This window comes from Rhinichthys klamathensis, unplaced genomic scaffold (genome assembly GCF_029890125.1).
Source record: "Rhinichthys klamathensis goyatoka isolate OS25496 unplaced genomic scaffold, OSU_Roscu_1.1 h1tg000485l_1, whole genome shotgun sequence".
NCBI classification, from domain to species: domain Eukaryota; kingdom Metazoa; phylum Chordata; class Actinopteri; order Cypriniformes; family Leuciscidae; genus Rhinichthys; species Rhinichthys klamathensis.
The window spans coordinates 1,592,467-1,608,821 of NW_026606972.1; the positions used below are offsets into that span (position 1 = coordinate 1,592,467).

General features: G+C 37.8%; 1 protein-coding gene across 2 annotated transcripts in view; it reads right to left on the bottom strand.

The window, feature by feature from the left end:
- snd1 (staphylococcal nuclease and tudor domain containing 1) overlaps positions 1–16,355 on the bottom strand; it is a 184,096-nt gene that overhangs the window by 155,300 nt on the left and 12,441 nt on the right. For both annotated transcript variants that reach the window (XM_056237387.1, XM_056237388.1), the window contains exons 6-10: positions 16,036–16,127; positions 15,446–15,604; positions 13,520–13,626; positions 13,067–13,157; positions 6,845–6,949 (exon numbers count right to left, since the gene is read on the bottom strand). In XM_056237387.1, the coding sequence (XP_056093362.1) occupies positions 6,845–6,949; positions 13,067–13,157; positions 13,520–13,626; positions 15,446–15,604; positions 16,036–16,127 (554 nt within the window). The remainder of the gene's footprint in view (positions 1–6,844; positions 6,950–13,066; positions 13,158–13,519; positions 13,627–15,445; positions 15,605–16,035; positions 16,128–16,355) is intronic.

Sequence of the window (16,355 nt, forward strand, 5' to 3'; positions counted from 1 at the left end):
TCCATCTGGCCGAGAGAGGAAGGGGGGAAATGAACGAGGAAAAGAAATTAGGCAAGACACATGGTCCCATTTCTCTCAAAGAGATGGTTCACCCAGTCAAAAATGTCGCGATGACGACGACAATGCCGAAACGCCATGTGTTCATAGTAGTAACCAAATGCCGTATTTTTTTTAACGCAAATATTAGTGGAAAACAGGAGTGGGCGATACAACCAAAGTCTTACTTCATGATACGAGAAACTATTTCATGATAACGACATATGACAAGATTGTTCTTATTTTTAATAAGAAAAACTAAGCAGCCAATCACAATAGCAGCCTAAAATAGGACAAATTAAATCAAAATGAACAATTCTAATATTTTGATGGAATATTGCAGTGTTTATTATAGCCTAAATGATTTATCTGTGCATATTATTTCTTAGAAATTAATGTGCCTTTGTAATATTTATGCAAAATAACTTACAAATTTACATATATGTGACTTTAACAACCAGACGCATTTTGTCCAGTTTCATCTGGAATGTGAAAAAGTGCCCTCTCTTTCAGAGGGCATTTACCCATGGTCTTTTCAGGATAGGATAGCCATCCAATCAGTCAAAACGCTTGAACTGAGTTTCCACATGCATCACAGTCATTTAGATGTGTGGAATGTTTAATAAGGACTTTATATACTTGGTTAAGTCAGTCAATAACTTGTGTGTGCATCACACTAATGGTTTGTCAGAGCAGCACGCTTTCATTGACTTGGTTTAATCTCACACTTAAATTTAATTGCCAGTTCATATCCCGCAATTCCAAGATTCAAATGTTATGCGTTTAACTCATCTATGTGAAACGTTAAATATTTAAATATTATTTTATAACTGTAGGGCTAATACATTATGTCCCCTATGAACTGCATGAATATTGTGTAGAACTATTGTTGACATCAAATTCCTGCTTAAATAGTAGACTAATCATCGCAGGTTTCATCCGTCCAGTCTGTGGCTTGCAACCATAATCATTTGAATTTAGCTTCAAATGGTGTCTAATCAAATTCCCTATGTTCCTCTACTTGTTACCACTGTTTTTCTGCAACCACAGTGTGTGCTTAGCTGCAAGTCACGTAACTCTGACGTCTGCTCCTAAATGGTCTATAGGATCATTCAGTCAATAATAATAATAAAGCAATTACGTAGCCACGGGAAGTCAAAAATGGGGGTCCCAGCATTAAGTGACAAGAGCGAGAAAGAGAAACACTGGGCAGCAGCTGTCAGAGTTCATCTTCGTGTTGGTCAACACATCTGGCCCTAAATCCCCTCAAAGTCCTCAGAGAGAGAGAGAGAGAGAGAGAGAGAGAGAGAGAGAGAGAGAGAGAGAGAGAGAGAGAGAGAGAGAGAGAGAGAGAGAGAGAGAGAGAGAGAGAGAGAGAGAGAGAGAGAGAGAGAGAGAGAGAGAGAGAGAGAGAGAGAGAGAGAGAGAGAGAGAGAGAGAGAGAGAGAGAGAGAGATACACACAGATCCCCGGGCTGGCCTGAGGTCAGATTTGTCTCTTTGAGTTGAAGTGTTTTTAAGGCATGACGCGGGGACAACAGTTTCATGCCCTGAGTTGAACTGAGGAAGAGAGAGTGTTTAAAAATCAGGACAAGAGAGTGTGACAAACAGATGGCTAAAAAGAAGATAGAAGTGTCACCATGACACCAGTCGTGATGCGATAAAGGGACAAGCAATAATAGCTCTTTTTTATGTTAGTGTGAGATTTTGTCCTAAGCAAGCAGCAAGCAACCAGACATTTTGTCAGTTACTTGGTTTCTATTTATGCAGCATTGGCTGGGTGGCCCTGTGTATATTGTATAGTACACATGAAATATGTTCCTATTGGCCGTTAGGAGCCTACACACTAGAGGAAGCTTTGACGTAGGCTTTGAAGGATGAGAATGTGCAAGAGCTGGGGCAATTTTAAAACCGAGCGGGAATACTGTGAACTGAAAATTTAGATGCACAAATGGACCTGGACTTTTGTTTGCAGTTGGCAGCGTCACTTTAGCAAACCCTTGCATTTGCATCACATTTACGAGTCCTTCGATAGGAATCTGCACAATCAGAGAGCGGAAATGTTCCCACAGATTTTGCCCATTTTCAAGTTGGTCATGCGAATTCACTGAAAAGCTGTGTGGTTTGAAAGTGACTTCTGTGTGAGTGTTGCTTCATACGCTGCTACACTATTGACAGTGGACTTTTTTTAGCCTGCGAAAATGTAACCACACCCTTGAGAGTGCATGTAATGTGACATCACCGCTTAACTGTATACAATCATGTTGTGAACTGTCAAACACTAAAATTTGCCTCTGAATGTGAGCGAGCACACGAGTGCTGATGACACGAGTGCATGTGCACAAACAGAAAGCCATTACCGAGAGCCATTTTGATAAACGCAATCAAAAGAGTAACTGATAAAAAATGACTGCAGCTGTTCTGAAACCATTGTACAGCTGTTGTTCGAACATACGCAGTTTAAATTAATTACGATACCAATTTAAAAGTTGTCGTGTGCTAAACTATTGGAGACTTGCGAGCCAAAATTGATTAGATTGATGAAAAGATTACCAGAGATCTCGTTAGTTAAGTAACATCATGTCAAGGTTAATGTAGCATTAGATTAAGGAGGAAAAATATAGGTACCTGTCCCTTTTAGACGGCAAAGGAACAGATCTTGAATGACTATCGACATTTGCAGAGGGTCATCATGTTAAATGAAGTGAATAAAACAAAACATGAGCATTAGCAATTTCTCTAACTTTTCTTCTCTAGGATGATTCCTCAAAACACTACATTAACCATTTTGTAGAATTCAACAAAACAAATCATAACCTGATTTCCATCAGGTCCCTTAGAACCAAGGAGAAAGAACAGATGTTATTAATGAAGTTTAATTGTTTGGTACACATAATGTTTGAGTTTCTCCCAACTGACTTTTATTCAGACCATAGAAGTAAAGGGTCAAAGGTCAGATTTACCATACCAGGACCGTTATTGATGAAACCTCACATTCAAGGGCAGCATGACCGCAATGACTCGAATGCTTTAGAGGAACAACTTTGCACACTACTCTCTCTCTTTCACCCTCGTCAAAGTGCGCAGCCAAGCAGGGAAAACATACTGCAAGAACATCTGGTGCAGAGATGCACTACAGAAGATACAGTCAATAACCTGAACAGGAGTGCGGGTTTCAAAAGAGGAAGTACCTCCAACACATCAATACCTTTACAACATGGCTGTGCCGGAAAAATGCTACCGTCACAGGCAGGATAAAAGGGAGAAGGCAACATCAGAATCCTTTCTACCAAGATGCCTTTATCTGGTTGGTTTTAAAGGATAAATGTACCCTCAACCTGCCTATGGGAAAAACTGCATCTAATTGAGAAGTGCATTTATATTAGGGCTGCCCCCGACTATAAAGATTTTTCTAGTCGACTAGTAGACGTTCATTTAAGCCATTAGTCAACTAATCACAGATTCATATTCAATTTAATTACTTAAATATATACTGAAGAGAATACTAAACCATAATGAGCATTTAATATATAGCTATAGGCGTAATATAGCCTATTCCGCTCCCAAGTGCATGCATAAAGCTTGCCACAAAGTACTGGCAAAAGTAATGCTTAGCAATGTGTTGAAAAAATTAGGGCTGTGCAATTAATCGTATTTTGATTTCAGCTTCCAACGATTATGAAAACAGGATAATTGAGGTAAAGTGCTTATTGTGCCACTACCACATTCAGTCCAGTGCACTTTCGGTGCACTTTTGTCCCTCCCTAAGCCAAACTTAACATCCAAATCAGCCGAAGTGAGTGAGTGTTGTAAAATGCAGTCTACTGTTGCTAAACTGCGGGACGTGCTTGATATCAAACAGTGTAATTAAAAGTGTATTAAGCCGCGAAAGAGACGCTGTTCCCTAGGCTGTCTCCTGTGCGCACGCTCCGAGACGGGGCGTAACGCGCATAAGCCAAGTATACTATGGGCTTCAGATTCGCGCATAAACGGTCAAATAGCCTGCGCACAAATCTGTCGAAATCCCGTTTTGGTAAGTATCCTCGTAAACACAGTCGGTTATGTCTCAGGTCAATGTAAACATTTGAGAAAGCGTGTTTGAAACGTGCGTGTAACGGTATACCGGTATAATGGATCTGTGCAGCCAAATGACTACTTCAGTTATTAATGTTAATCAAACAAGGAAAGACAAAGATAAAAATCACTTTCTGCTCTTGAATTAATCATTTTTGTAGTTTTAAATAAGGATGAGTCTATATCTAATATATACAGCAGTGTTATTTTACATTTGATTACTTTATTTCATTTCTGTTGTAGGCTACTTATCTGAATACCACTTAGTACATCTTCCTGAAAAACCACAGTTTATTTCATTTGTATTTTTGTTGTGTTGTATTTTTCGTTTGCAATTAGTTTCTTTGTTCTTATTTTATTGCTGACTGTTTACTTGTCTTCTGTAACTATTTAGAGGACTTTTTACTTACATTAATTAACCTAGTATTAGTTTTTGCTGAAGTATCAATAATTATGAAATTTCACTGACATTTAAAATTACCCATATCATGAAATAATAATTAAATGACAATATTTGGGGCAGTTGTGGCCTAATAGATAAGAGTCGGACTTGTAACCCGAAGATCGTGGATTCGAGTCTTAGTACTGACAAAAAATTTAGGTGGGGGAATGAATGAACAGGACATGCACTCTTCTATTAACATTTTAGTCGACTAAACCTCTTCTAGTCGACTATTATCAATTTAAAAGTAAAAAAAAAAAAAAAAATTATAATGTGAAATAAGCAGTATAGTCACTATAATGTGCTTAAACATCTCTAAAGCTTACATTAATTTAGTTTTAGATCATTCGATAGACGTTATAGCATTGTGGAAGCTGGTCTGAAACTAGTTTCGTTAAGAGACGCACAAAGTGCTGCTTAGTCACGACTATCTGTGGAGTGAGGCAGATGCCATAGGTGTCAGACAGACATGCATGCAACCAAACACTGCCGGTTGGTCACCATGGTATTATGATAATTACATCATGCTGCTTAATACACTAGCTCACTGCCATCTGATCTACCTTCCGCAGACCGAAAAGACAGGAATTAAACCGGATTTACATTTTCTGAGGGAAAAATAAGTGGTGCTTTGTCCGTGCCAAACTCGCCATGATGCATGAGTGTTGTGGATACTTTCCAGGTCATTGTTATGCAGTTGTTAGTCAGTGGTTTGATAACATCTCTAACCTTAAAGGGATAGTTCAAAAATTTGAAATGGTAAATTCAACTAACATTCATCTTCAAACCCCCTTCAACTTCAAGATATTTTGAAGCAGGTGGTTTGGTTACCATTGAAAAAAATAGATATTTCTCAAAATATCAGTGTATGTTCCACAGAAGAAAGTCATACAGGTTTAGAACATCATGTGGGTGAGTAAATCACAATTTAATTTAGGTGAACTATCCCTTTACATCCGACAATAGTGATTTTTACCTTACCAAACACATTTAAAGAGATTATAAAAGCAGAAATGCTGTAAACTGAACAAAGCAACAGTCTGAAATGACGCTAACATCACCTCATTAAAATGGTTGACAGAAGATACTATAAATCCAAAAGATCAATTTCTCTGTCTAAATCAAGCTTCCAGGTTTCTCTTTCGAGAAAAATGTACTTGTCAAAATATTACAAAATCTAAAGAAATCCATTTTTAAAAGCTCTCTGGTTCGTCTCATTCCTCCGAAGCACGTATGAGATCTAAATACATCCGTAATCTTTATTGTTTTGTAATCATCTCTGATCTGATTAAAGCCATCTTTAAGCTGCCAGGATAGAAACACGCTGTGATCCGAAAGCTTGCAGCCGCGTATCCATAGATACCGACCCACAGCTCCGCATTCCTGCTCTCTGTTTACATGTGCATGACAAATTGCGACTTTCTGAAAGCCTCCTTTAAAAATAATCACAAACTTCATTAAAGATTTCAAACATATTGCTGCATCCATCAAAAGCACAAGAACCCAAAACAAAAATGATCATGCAACGGTAGAGCGAAAGTCCTCCCTAATAAACTACATGTCTAATTTGCTAAATCAAAACCAAAGCTAGTTTTTTTTTTTTACCAACATGCTGAATCATCGTGTCTTATTACAGGAGGTCAGGGGTCAGGAAGAGAGTGGCTAATTGCAGCGAGATGTTCACACTCCAATTTAAACCACTAAGTTGAAAATATAGCTTGCTGATACGCACACACTTAGCCTAGACAAAGCACCCATTACACATCAACTCTCATTAACAGCCTTATTTGGGCGTGAATAAGAAACAGACAAGCACATTTCTGAGCGTTTGGTGACCTCAAAAATGTGTGTGCATATGCAGCCCCGCAAAATGATGCTTCCATATTAATTTGTTAACATCTAGCCAATCAAAAATGAGCATTTGAGAATTGCATTGGATTGAGAGGATGCGTATGACATTAATAGATGAGGAAGAGAGATTCGAAGAGAGCGTGTGCTCATTATGGGAGCAGATCTATAGGGCTTTTGGCTGCAGTGCACCACTGGTGTGTCAGAGCGAGTGGAGGGGAGGAGAGCCGGTGGGCTTCTGTCTGTCTAGCTCCCCCTGGTGTCCAGTGAAGACATTGCTCTGAGATCTGAGTGTGAAAGATGCATGAAGGGAGGAGATCGGCGCTTTTAAGAAATGGAGGAGAGAGCAAAAAACCATCACATCAGCACTTTGCTGGCACCCAGTGGATTCAGTAATGGCCTCAGTGACAGGGATATCCAAGGACAGACGTGCATTAACTCGTACCTCGCCTTCTAGCCTTGGGGGCCTGATACTGGACAGGTGGATGGTCTTACACTCCCCAGAGTTCAGCTTCACCACGATGGCATCTGCGTTCATGACTTGCATGACCTGTAAAGAAGAGGGCAAAAAGAAAATTAAATAATGCAGAGAAAGGAGAAAGGAAGGTCAAGTTATCAATGAAAATTCTGGCATAATTTTCTTGCCGCAAGCTTGACGTTATTTTCAAGAACCAATGACATTTGATACCATTGATGTTCAACCTACACTCTTGACCTCATATTTGAATATTTTATGGTTTATTGTCCATATTTGGATGTTTTTGTCCATTTTGAAGCACAACAGACATGCCAAACTGTTTTAGGGACAAAAAAAAACTGATTGAGAACACTGATTTTGGAACCACAAGACTGAGCACACAATTTTCTACAGGCACTGCCAACAGTTGTAATATGACGTCACACTCAGTTTGCTAAGCTGAACACCCAATCAGAGTGTTTTCTCTCACCAGTGTGCCGACATTGGCTGATCATTGACTTGAACGTGTAAACACCTTAAAAGCAACTGCCAGTCAAAACATGAAAAAAATGGCACATCTACAGCAATTAAAGCACTGCATTTGTAACATTTAGCACCTTTTTCACACTCAAACTGCCTACAGTGGTCAATGTTCCCATTTTAATTATTCCTGTTTATTTGTCAAATATTTGTCAGTCACCCTAACATTCAGGAGTGTTATCGAGAGAGCGCACGAGTAGGTGTAAAAAAGAACGAGAGGTGGCGAGCAAGCTCCGCTTGGAGGACGGGAGAGACTCACTTGTTGCCAGAGAAACGTTACTGTACCCCACCACGAGCCTTCTGCGGCACAAAAGCAAACAGCTGCAAACAAAACACTTCTCCCACACTGTTCTCAAAAGAACATGCCTCCTCTCTCGGATTGTCTCATCCTACCACCATAACTTCACCATTTCACTCACATAAGACAATGAAAGCGAGCCAACAGGGAACACAAAAGAGCTGAGAGGGAGAGAGTAGTGAAACGGTCAATTTTGCTTAAAGGAAAAGAGACAGGGAGAGGATTAAATCGAGCACTTAGAAGTTTTTTTTAGATCTACCAAAAAAAAAAGGAATTAATTGCCCATATGGACATTTAATAAGGAGAAATAAACTTGGTTTATTTATAAAATAAAGAGAAATATTTGTTTTTTTAAAGAAAATGTGAGTGATGCTTGAACGCACAGAAGTTGGCACCATGATGCTAGGGGGTCCATCCCAAAGAAGCCACGATTCAATCAAAATAATAATAATAATAACAATTCATATTTAATTTCCCCAGTGATGTGAAGAGATTCCTGAGGTTAAAACTGGCATGTGCTACCTTTGACATCCAGGTTTTGTGACAGAATCATGTTACATTACAGTTGAGAGGAATCATGCGTTACATGTGCAGTCTCCATCCAATCGCGTACGTGGACCATCCGCACAAGACAACAAATGTCACAGAAGCTCTGATGTTTAGAATCCCGCCTGAGTATATCATATCCGATGTCATCTTATATGATCATCAACTCAGAGTTATTTAATAGAGGAGTCAGTGATGTGGAAGATGACGGGGTAATGGATCATATATAACCAGACCTGAACAAGCAGAGGAATGCTTTCAAAAACATGCATTATGTGATCTGAGCAAATGAAGACAAAATTACAGTCTTCAGAGGGACATGAACAGGAAAGAAGAATGATATGAGCAGAATTACGGCACAGACTGATAGATCGTCAGGCTTTGAACTGAATCTTCAGAGAGGAAATTAAACGAATCACTTGCAGAAGCATTCGGCTCGGCAGTGATACAGCAGAGAATGTCAGTCTATGCGTGTGCGCTGCTTATGTATTCCTAAGCACACTCAGTGCCAAATCAACAAGGTCACCTGAGCAAATTAGTGGGGGGTGTTTCGGTGTGGAAGTAGTTGAGCAGAACTGGGAACTGTAAGGCGAACATTTTGTCGTTTCATTAGCAGTCACATATGCAAGGCACTTCACCGCAAGCTACCAACAGAGATCTTCAGCCCATATTCATGACTCACTCTGGTACTGCAGCCCATTGAACACGACAGGGAGCTACTGCCACCTACAGATCATCACTAGAACTACATCATAAGGAGTATGATGTTGTGCCCAGTAAATATTATATTTTTATATATTTGGTACAAATGTTTTTTTTTTAAACATCAACCATCAAAAAAAAAAAAAAAAAAAGGTACTATAGTAATGATATAACATGGTAATGGCATGGTGCTTTTGATACATGACACAGGACTGAAAGATTATCATGTTAAACTGGTGTTCAAAAGTTTGGAGTCGATAAGCTATTTCTGTTTTTGAAAGAATTATATTATGCTGATCAAAGCAGTAAAACCGTAATATTGTGAAATATTACACTTTAAAATAACTTTTCTATTTTAATACATATTTTTTGTTTTATTTAATGCTGTGATGGCAGCGCTGAATTTTCAGCACCATTACTCCAGTTTTCAGTCACATTACCCTTCAGAAATCATTCTGAAAACTTTTCTTATTAATGTTAAAAACCGTTCTGCTGGTAAATGGTCTTTTTTAAAACCGTGATACTCTGAGGATTCTTTGATAAATAGAAAGTGAAACAAAAAAAAGCATTTATTTGAAATTGAAATCTTTTGTAACATTAAAAAAGTATTTACTGTCACTTTTGATCAATTTAATGCATCCTCATCCAAAACTATATATTTTACTGACCCCAAACTTTTGAACGTTAGTGTATATACCATATATATATAATTATCTTTTTGGCCTGAAAATATCATATTTACATTTTTTTTTCTACATATGGTTTATACGGAGCCCCCGATAGTTTCTCGTGCGCACGTGAAAGTCAGTAAATTATATTTTTATTTTTGCAAAGGTCCCTTTAGGGGCTCCGTAGGTTCAAGTTTATGGTTTACAATTAAATTAAAACAAAGCAACCTTAGCTGAAATTAACAATTCTTCTAATAGAAAAATATAATTAAAACATAATTATTGGTGTTGTTGAATAATAATACTATTATTACTAATACTATTACTGTTATTATTATTAAACTCTTTCTAAAAACCATCTGAAGGCCAGGAAATGCAAGCCAATTACAACAGCTAGACCTGTATGCCAGGACACAGAAACAGCTTACAAATACTTGCCATTGTCAGTAGCTTTTTCTGTTGAGTTTCTCTCTCACACACACACACTCTCTCTTAAATACACACTCGCACACAATTTCAAAGTATATCTTTCTCTCCCAGCTCAAAGAGATCTGAGGCAAGCTAAAGCTCATATAAATGTTTTATTCTTCACTTCTGGTATTTTCTGACTCAGGCAAAAAAAAACACATTTTGTGTCTGCGGATTTTGAAACTAATTCTGTAAGCAGATTGCAGAGCAACACCTTTACATAACCAAAGGCCAAGCATGAATATTTTAAAGGTCTTGAAGTTCAGTGAAACAACCTTACTTTAAGGAGAATGAATAAACTTTCCGCAAAAGCACAGTTGCTGACTTAGGAGAGAGCACACAGTGTCAACATATCAATTAAATCCAGGCGGCAGCGGTTTCAACAAAGTTAACAAACCTTACTCATGTGGCAATATCACTAACTGCAAAAGGTAACCTTACAAATTCTCCTTTGATCTTCAAGTCAACATGAAACCACATTCACGGGCCATTTTACCAGAATAATGCGATGCATTTCCAAATGAAACAAAATATTCAAAAAAGATTTGATTTTATCGATTGGGAATAGAGTGGTGCAGGAATGACGTCAGAACCCGAAATTTTCCCATGGTGTTTTAAAATGGTATTTTTGTTTCATTTGTGAATAAAATAAAGCTTGTGGTAAACATAACTTGACATTTAGTTGCACTGCACACACTCACACCCCAAGGTGTCTTATCTAGTAACTTGTTAGAAACTTAAGTTTTCAAAAATGAACAAATGCTTCAAAATTCACATTTTCGCTATGGGAGCGTGTAATTTAAGTTGTAGAACAAAACGTCAAAGTATAGTCAAATTTTGTTTACCACAGGCTTTATTTTACACATAAATTGTAAAATGTAGAAGGAACCAGCTGCGAATTAGTCTTCCGGGTTTCTAACGTCATCCTTGCACCACTCTAATAAGATTGTGAGATATGCTCAGTAGCCTAAAATAATAATGTTTGGAATTTGTCAACACTATGTTTGCCACCTACATGACACAAGAGATGTCGTTTGAAAAGCAAAGTAATTTTAGAATCTTACCGACCTCAAACTTTTGCACAGTAGTTTAAGAAAGAAACCAGGTCAATTTCATGTTCAATCTGTCTCTTTCAGACTCAACTGTTTTTCTAAAAGTCAAAACTTGAGAAAAGCAAATAACCCTTAAAGTTCCCATTATTCTTCCTTATTCTTTCTTCATGCATTCTATTCCAGGGCAGCGAAAGCAGATATTCAGCAGGGGAGCGCTGAAGACTGCAGCTGAACAGAACCGCTGAGACGGCCCAAGGCTGACTTTACAGAGTATGCAAAATGAAATGAAACACCTGAGACCTGAAAGGCCTGCCTCGCTGACAGACACAATAGAGAACAAGGCGTCAGGGAGATGAGTATGTCAACCGCACTCAGCACTTTAAGAGACTGCGGTGCTCAAATATTCTTCAGAAGCCCTGTAATAAAGGAGTTTGTAGAACAGACAGAGTAGAGACGGTCATTTGTTATCATGTTGGGTCTCAGCTGGTGAAATGTCAAGCTTTGCTAGTGTGGAAGCGTCGACCTAAACTCTGCAGACTTCTCATGTTATTTTTAGACGTTCTAGACGTAGACTTGTTTCGCTTGGAGATCAAGAGTTTGTCTGGAGGGCCCGAGGGCTGATTTTAGATCAACAGGTTTCAGTGACCTTCAGCGAGAAGAACTTTTGAAGAGTTCAGAACTGCATTATCATCTATACAAGAAATTAGTAGTGTAACATTCAGATTTTTTTTGTGGGTCAATGGCAAGAACAGGTAAAGAAATGTAGGTTAAAAACATGTGCCAAGTTCTTAGAATTGTACTCTTTGCATTCATATCAGTTTCATATGGTTTTGAAATAATAGCTTCAAGGTCATGACTCAAATATCATGTGTAGCCATAAAGTAAAAAGTAGTAATACATTTTATTCTTATATATATATTATATATTCTTATATATTTATATGTTTCTTATAACCTGAATACATGTGAATGTACATATCTTAATTTCTTTAATTTTTTACAACTAGAACTAACCTTGCTTTGTATAAAATGTATTTTAAAAAAATAAAATAAAAAAACAATGTATTGATATTTTTAGAGACTTATTGACCTTCACACAGTATTGAGGGTCTGCAGGGCTCCTCTCTGAGATCACTTCCAGAATTTTTCTGAACATATCTGCATGTTGGTTGCATGACTTTGTTTTCAATTACAACTATTTTGAAGGGATAGTTCACCCAAAAATGAAAATTCTGACATCATTTACTCAGCCTCATGTCGTTTCAAACACGCAAGACTTTCGTTCATCTTTGGAACACAAGTGAAGATATTTTTATATAAAATCTGAGCCAGTTTTGTGTTCTCCATTGACAGCTACACAACTACCACTTTGACGCTTCAAAAAGTTCATAATGAGATTGCAAAACTAATCCATATAAATTGAGCGGTTTAGTCCAGATTTTCTGAAGAGACTCGATCACTTTATATGATGAAGCGTCAAATTGTCAGTTGCAGAGCTGTCAATGGAGGGACAGAAGTATCTCAGATTTCATTAAAAAGATCTTCATTTGTGTTCCGAAGATGACCGAAAGTCTTATGGGTTTGAAACGACATGAGGGCGAGTAATTAATGACAGAATTTTCATTTTTGGGTGAACTAACCCTTTAATGTAGCAATGTAACAAAGTAGCAACAGACAATTGAATCCATATTGTGGCTTACATCCAAGTGTGACGCGAGCATCGAAAAGAAAAATGTAGGGCTTTTAATTAGCTTTTTGTCTTCATTTTGATTTTCATTATTTTGGTTTCATGCATCTTAAAATAATGAATAAATCTGGACAAAAAAAGTTTGCATTGTGTCATTGGTTCTTGTATAACGATTCTGTGGTTTGTCGCTATTAAGGTTGCACAGATTGAAACCGAAATTCTTTCAAACCAAGTGAGAACAAAGACTTACCTTTGCTACAAACTGTCTGTCCTTCTGGTCCAGATTGGCTGTGGGAGCAACATAGTCTTTCCAGATTCTTACTTTACGCTCTTTCGCTGAACTGCAGGGTTTTAGACAGAGAAATATTCATTTTACCAAAATGAAGCACTGCATAAAGGACATCCGTGTGCACTTAATTGGAATAAAGACACAACCTTGTATGTTCCTATCATATTTCATTGCGATTGTGTCTAACGCTTCAGTAAGCTAGCAGGTGGGCATAAGGGCAGGTGTTCTTGAACAGCTGTGTGATAAGTTGCCACATTTGCTAAACTATTCTGCTGAAACATGAAGTAAGAGCAGCCCGAGACAGTCTAAAGCACTTAACAAGCTGCTCTGTCAGATCCAGCAGTCGAAATGTCAGGCATATTTGAAATGTATAGCGAACTAGGGCAGACAACTGTCCGACTCGGAAGCACTGACCGTTCTGCTGCTCGGAGTTTCTCAGCACCCTGGGTATACACAGCCATTGACCAGTCCACGCAACGTGCAAAGCCTTCCTTCAACAACAACTCTGTGATGTTCCCATTCTGTAACGACCACACACAAACACAGGGTTTAAAATTAGCAAAGAAATATCAGAAACCGAGAAAAAAAAATACAGACAGTGCAAAGTTTGTGTGCCAGTTACTAATGTTATCAGTTTAATGTGCATCATATTGTTTAAGAGCAAAACAGCCTCACACATTGGGTCTCATTCATGAAACATTCGTAAATATATGAGTAAATATGCGAGTGATTTGCGCGTAAAGAGACCTTCCCGAAAACTCGAAAACAAATACTTCGTAAACGTCAGATGTGATAGTGAAATGTGTGTGTGTGTTAATGAATTCCAATCAGTCGTAAATGGGATGCGCGTGCACGTTCATTCTCAATTACCATAAATCCCGCCCATTAAATCCGACTGACAACTATATATGGGCATCATATTATGACATGAATGCGAATGAAAAAAATATTCTCAGATGCAGAAATTGAAGTTTTATTATCAGAAGTTTTTTCAAAACGCCACATTTTATTTTCAAGCGTGCATAGTGGCGTATCGGGTCCTAAAAAAAAAAGGAAGCTTGGCAGCATATTACAGATGCAGTTAATGGAGTTTCATCTTTTAATCGAACATTCCCAGAAGTGAGAAGAAAATGGTTCGACATTAAGCTTGAGAGCAAAAAACTAATTAGTTCACTTCGGAAAAATAGTATACAAACTGGAGAAGGACCACCATCGCAGATGCTATTACTGGCTCTCATAATAAGAAAAACCGTATGTAATTTCTATATATAATATTTTTTCAAAATGCTGTGCAAATATGTACCCGATTAAGGTGAATTAAAATGCAGCCTTATTAATGAGCAAAACGTTCGGGTGTTAAGCGCACTATTTACACGTGGCTGGGAGCAGGTGTAGATTTCTTGTGTACCAACTAACATTTGGAAAATACGAACATTTTAATGAATCCGAAAATTTACGCCAGAACCACTTTACACACGATTTACACAAATTCGTTCTGCTCGTGTTTCATGAATGAGACCCATTGTGTGAAATGTACCACAGATGGTGTCTGATACTCTGATTAAGAACTATGACATGAAGACGCTTTATACCTGCGGAACTGATGTGTTGCATTAAATAAATTAAATTTATGAATAATTCTTGACATTGAAGGCCCTGTACAACAAACATGTGCATAAGTCTAGACCTGTAGATCTACTGATTACAGCCTTAGTGTTTACTGTATTATTCACACTAGGAATGCCAAAAGTACCGGTATTTCACTTAATTTGCAAAAGTTTACTTGAATGCCTTATATTGTTAGATATCTATACTTTTTTCCATCTTTTATCTATTTTTATTTTGTTCTTTTGCTTGTAATGTTTCTATGTTTTTAATGTTCTAACTGACTTGCCTTGAACAATTGCTAAAGAACTTGAACCAATGTTTACTTAAGTTTAATTAGTATTACTTATGCTGTTGTATCAAAATTGGTTATGCATCGTTTCCCTTAATTACTTAGTTTTGACAGTCACTGTCATTGCGGTTTGTGTGTGGAATGTTGTTGATAACCTTAAAATATTGATATTGATGCATTTATATCAGGTATTGTCCTGAAAGCAAAAATCAACAGACAGACTGAAGGCTAACATGTACTCAAATGCAAAAAAAACCCAAAAAACATTTGTATTGCGTGCATTCATTTTCCAACCTGCACTAAGGTGTCCATCTCTCACACACTTTAAGATTTTGGATCTAGCATAAATGAACGCCCAAAAAGCTTAATGGTCTATGCTTGGGTTTAACTGCAGTTATTAAAGATCAATCAGAAAGCTGGTCTGGGATGACGTGGCTTCATACCGGGTGCAGGATGGTACCCAGAATGACCTGGTTGGGGCAGGACTCCAAAATGATCTGCACATCTCTCTGAAGAAGTCGTGACTCTGTGAAGAACTTTGCCTCTGCTGCAAAGGCCTCGGGGATCTCGCTGCCATCTGCCTCCCGTTTAAACGTAGGGCACTGGAGACACAGGTTTTTCATATGCATTACAGAAAATATACATTGTCTGAAATCTACTGGGACATACTAAAAAACAATCCCCAGAAAACAATGTACAATCATACTTTACAAAGAAGGCAAACCCTTTCTTGAAAAGTCACTGAGTGGAAACTCTAGTTCTACCACTAACACACTTAATTTATCACAGCTATGGAGTTAATTTTTTCATGATTAGTGAGATTAAGCAGTAAGATGGTCAACTGAATTCATGGAACAGGTCTGGTCAAAGAAAACCCAGAGAGAATCTCTCAGGGCTAACCATCAAGAGATACATAGAGAAGAACTAATGAGAAAATGGGAAAGCATGAGATATATAGGGTCTCATGGGTTCTGCCTAAAGAAATTGGTTCTTTCTTATTCATAGAGTTACATATAGAAGGACTGAAGCTCACCTTGACTCCAGATAGCATAACTGTCACCAGATAGTGGTCGGGCAGAAGTAGCGCTCGAACCATGCAGCCATCACGCACATGTTCAATAATGGCTGTGTGTATAAGAAAAAGGTAGAAAGTTAATGAAGGACAAAACTTAAAATGTCCCTTTTTTGCTGCTTTTATGCACAAAATGAAAATGACAGTACAGTCAGTAAGACATTTTGAATGTTTTTGAATCTCTTATGTTTACCAAGGCTGCATTTATTTGATAAAAAAGATATTGGGATATATTATATAATTTAAAATAACTTTTCACATGATATGGCATGACATGGTTT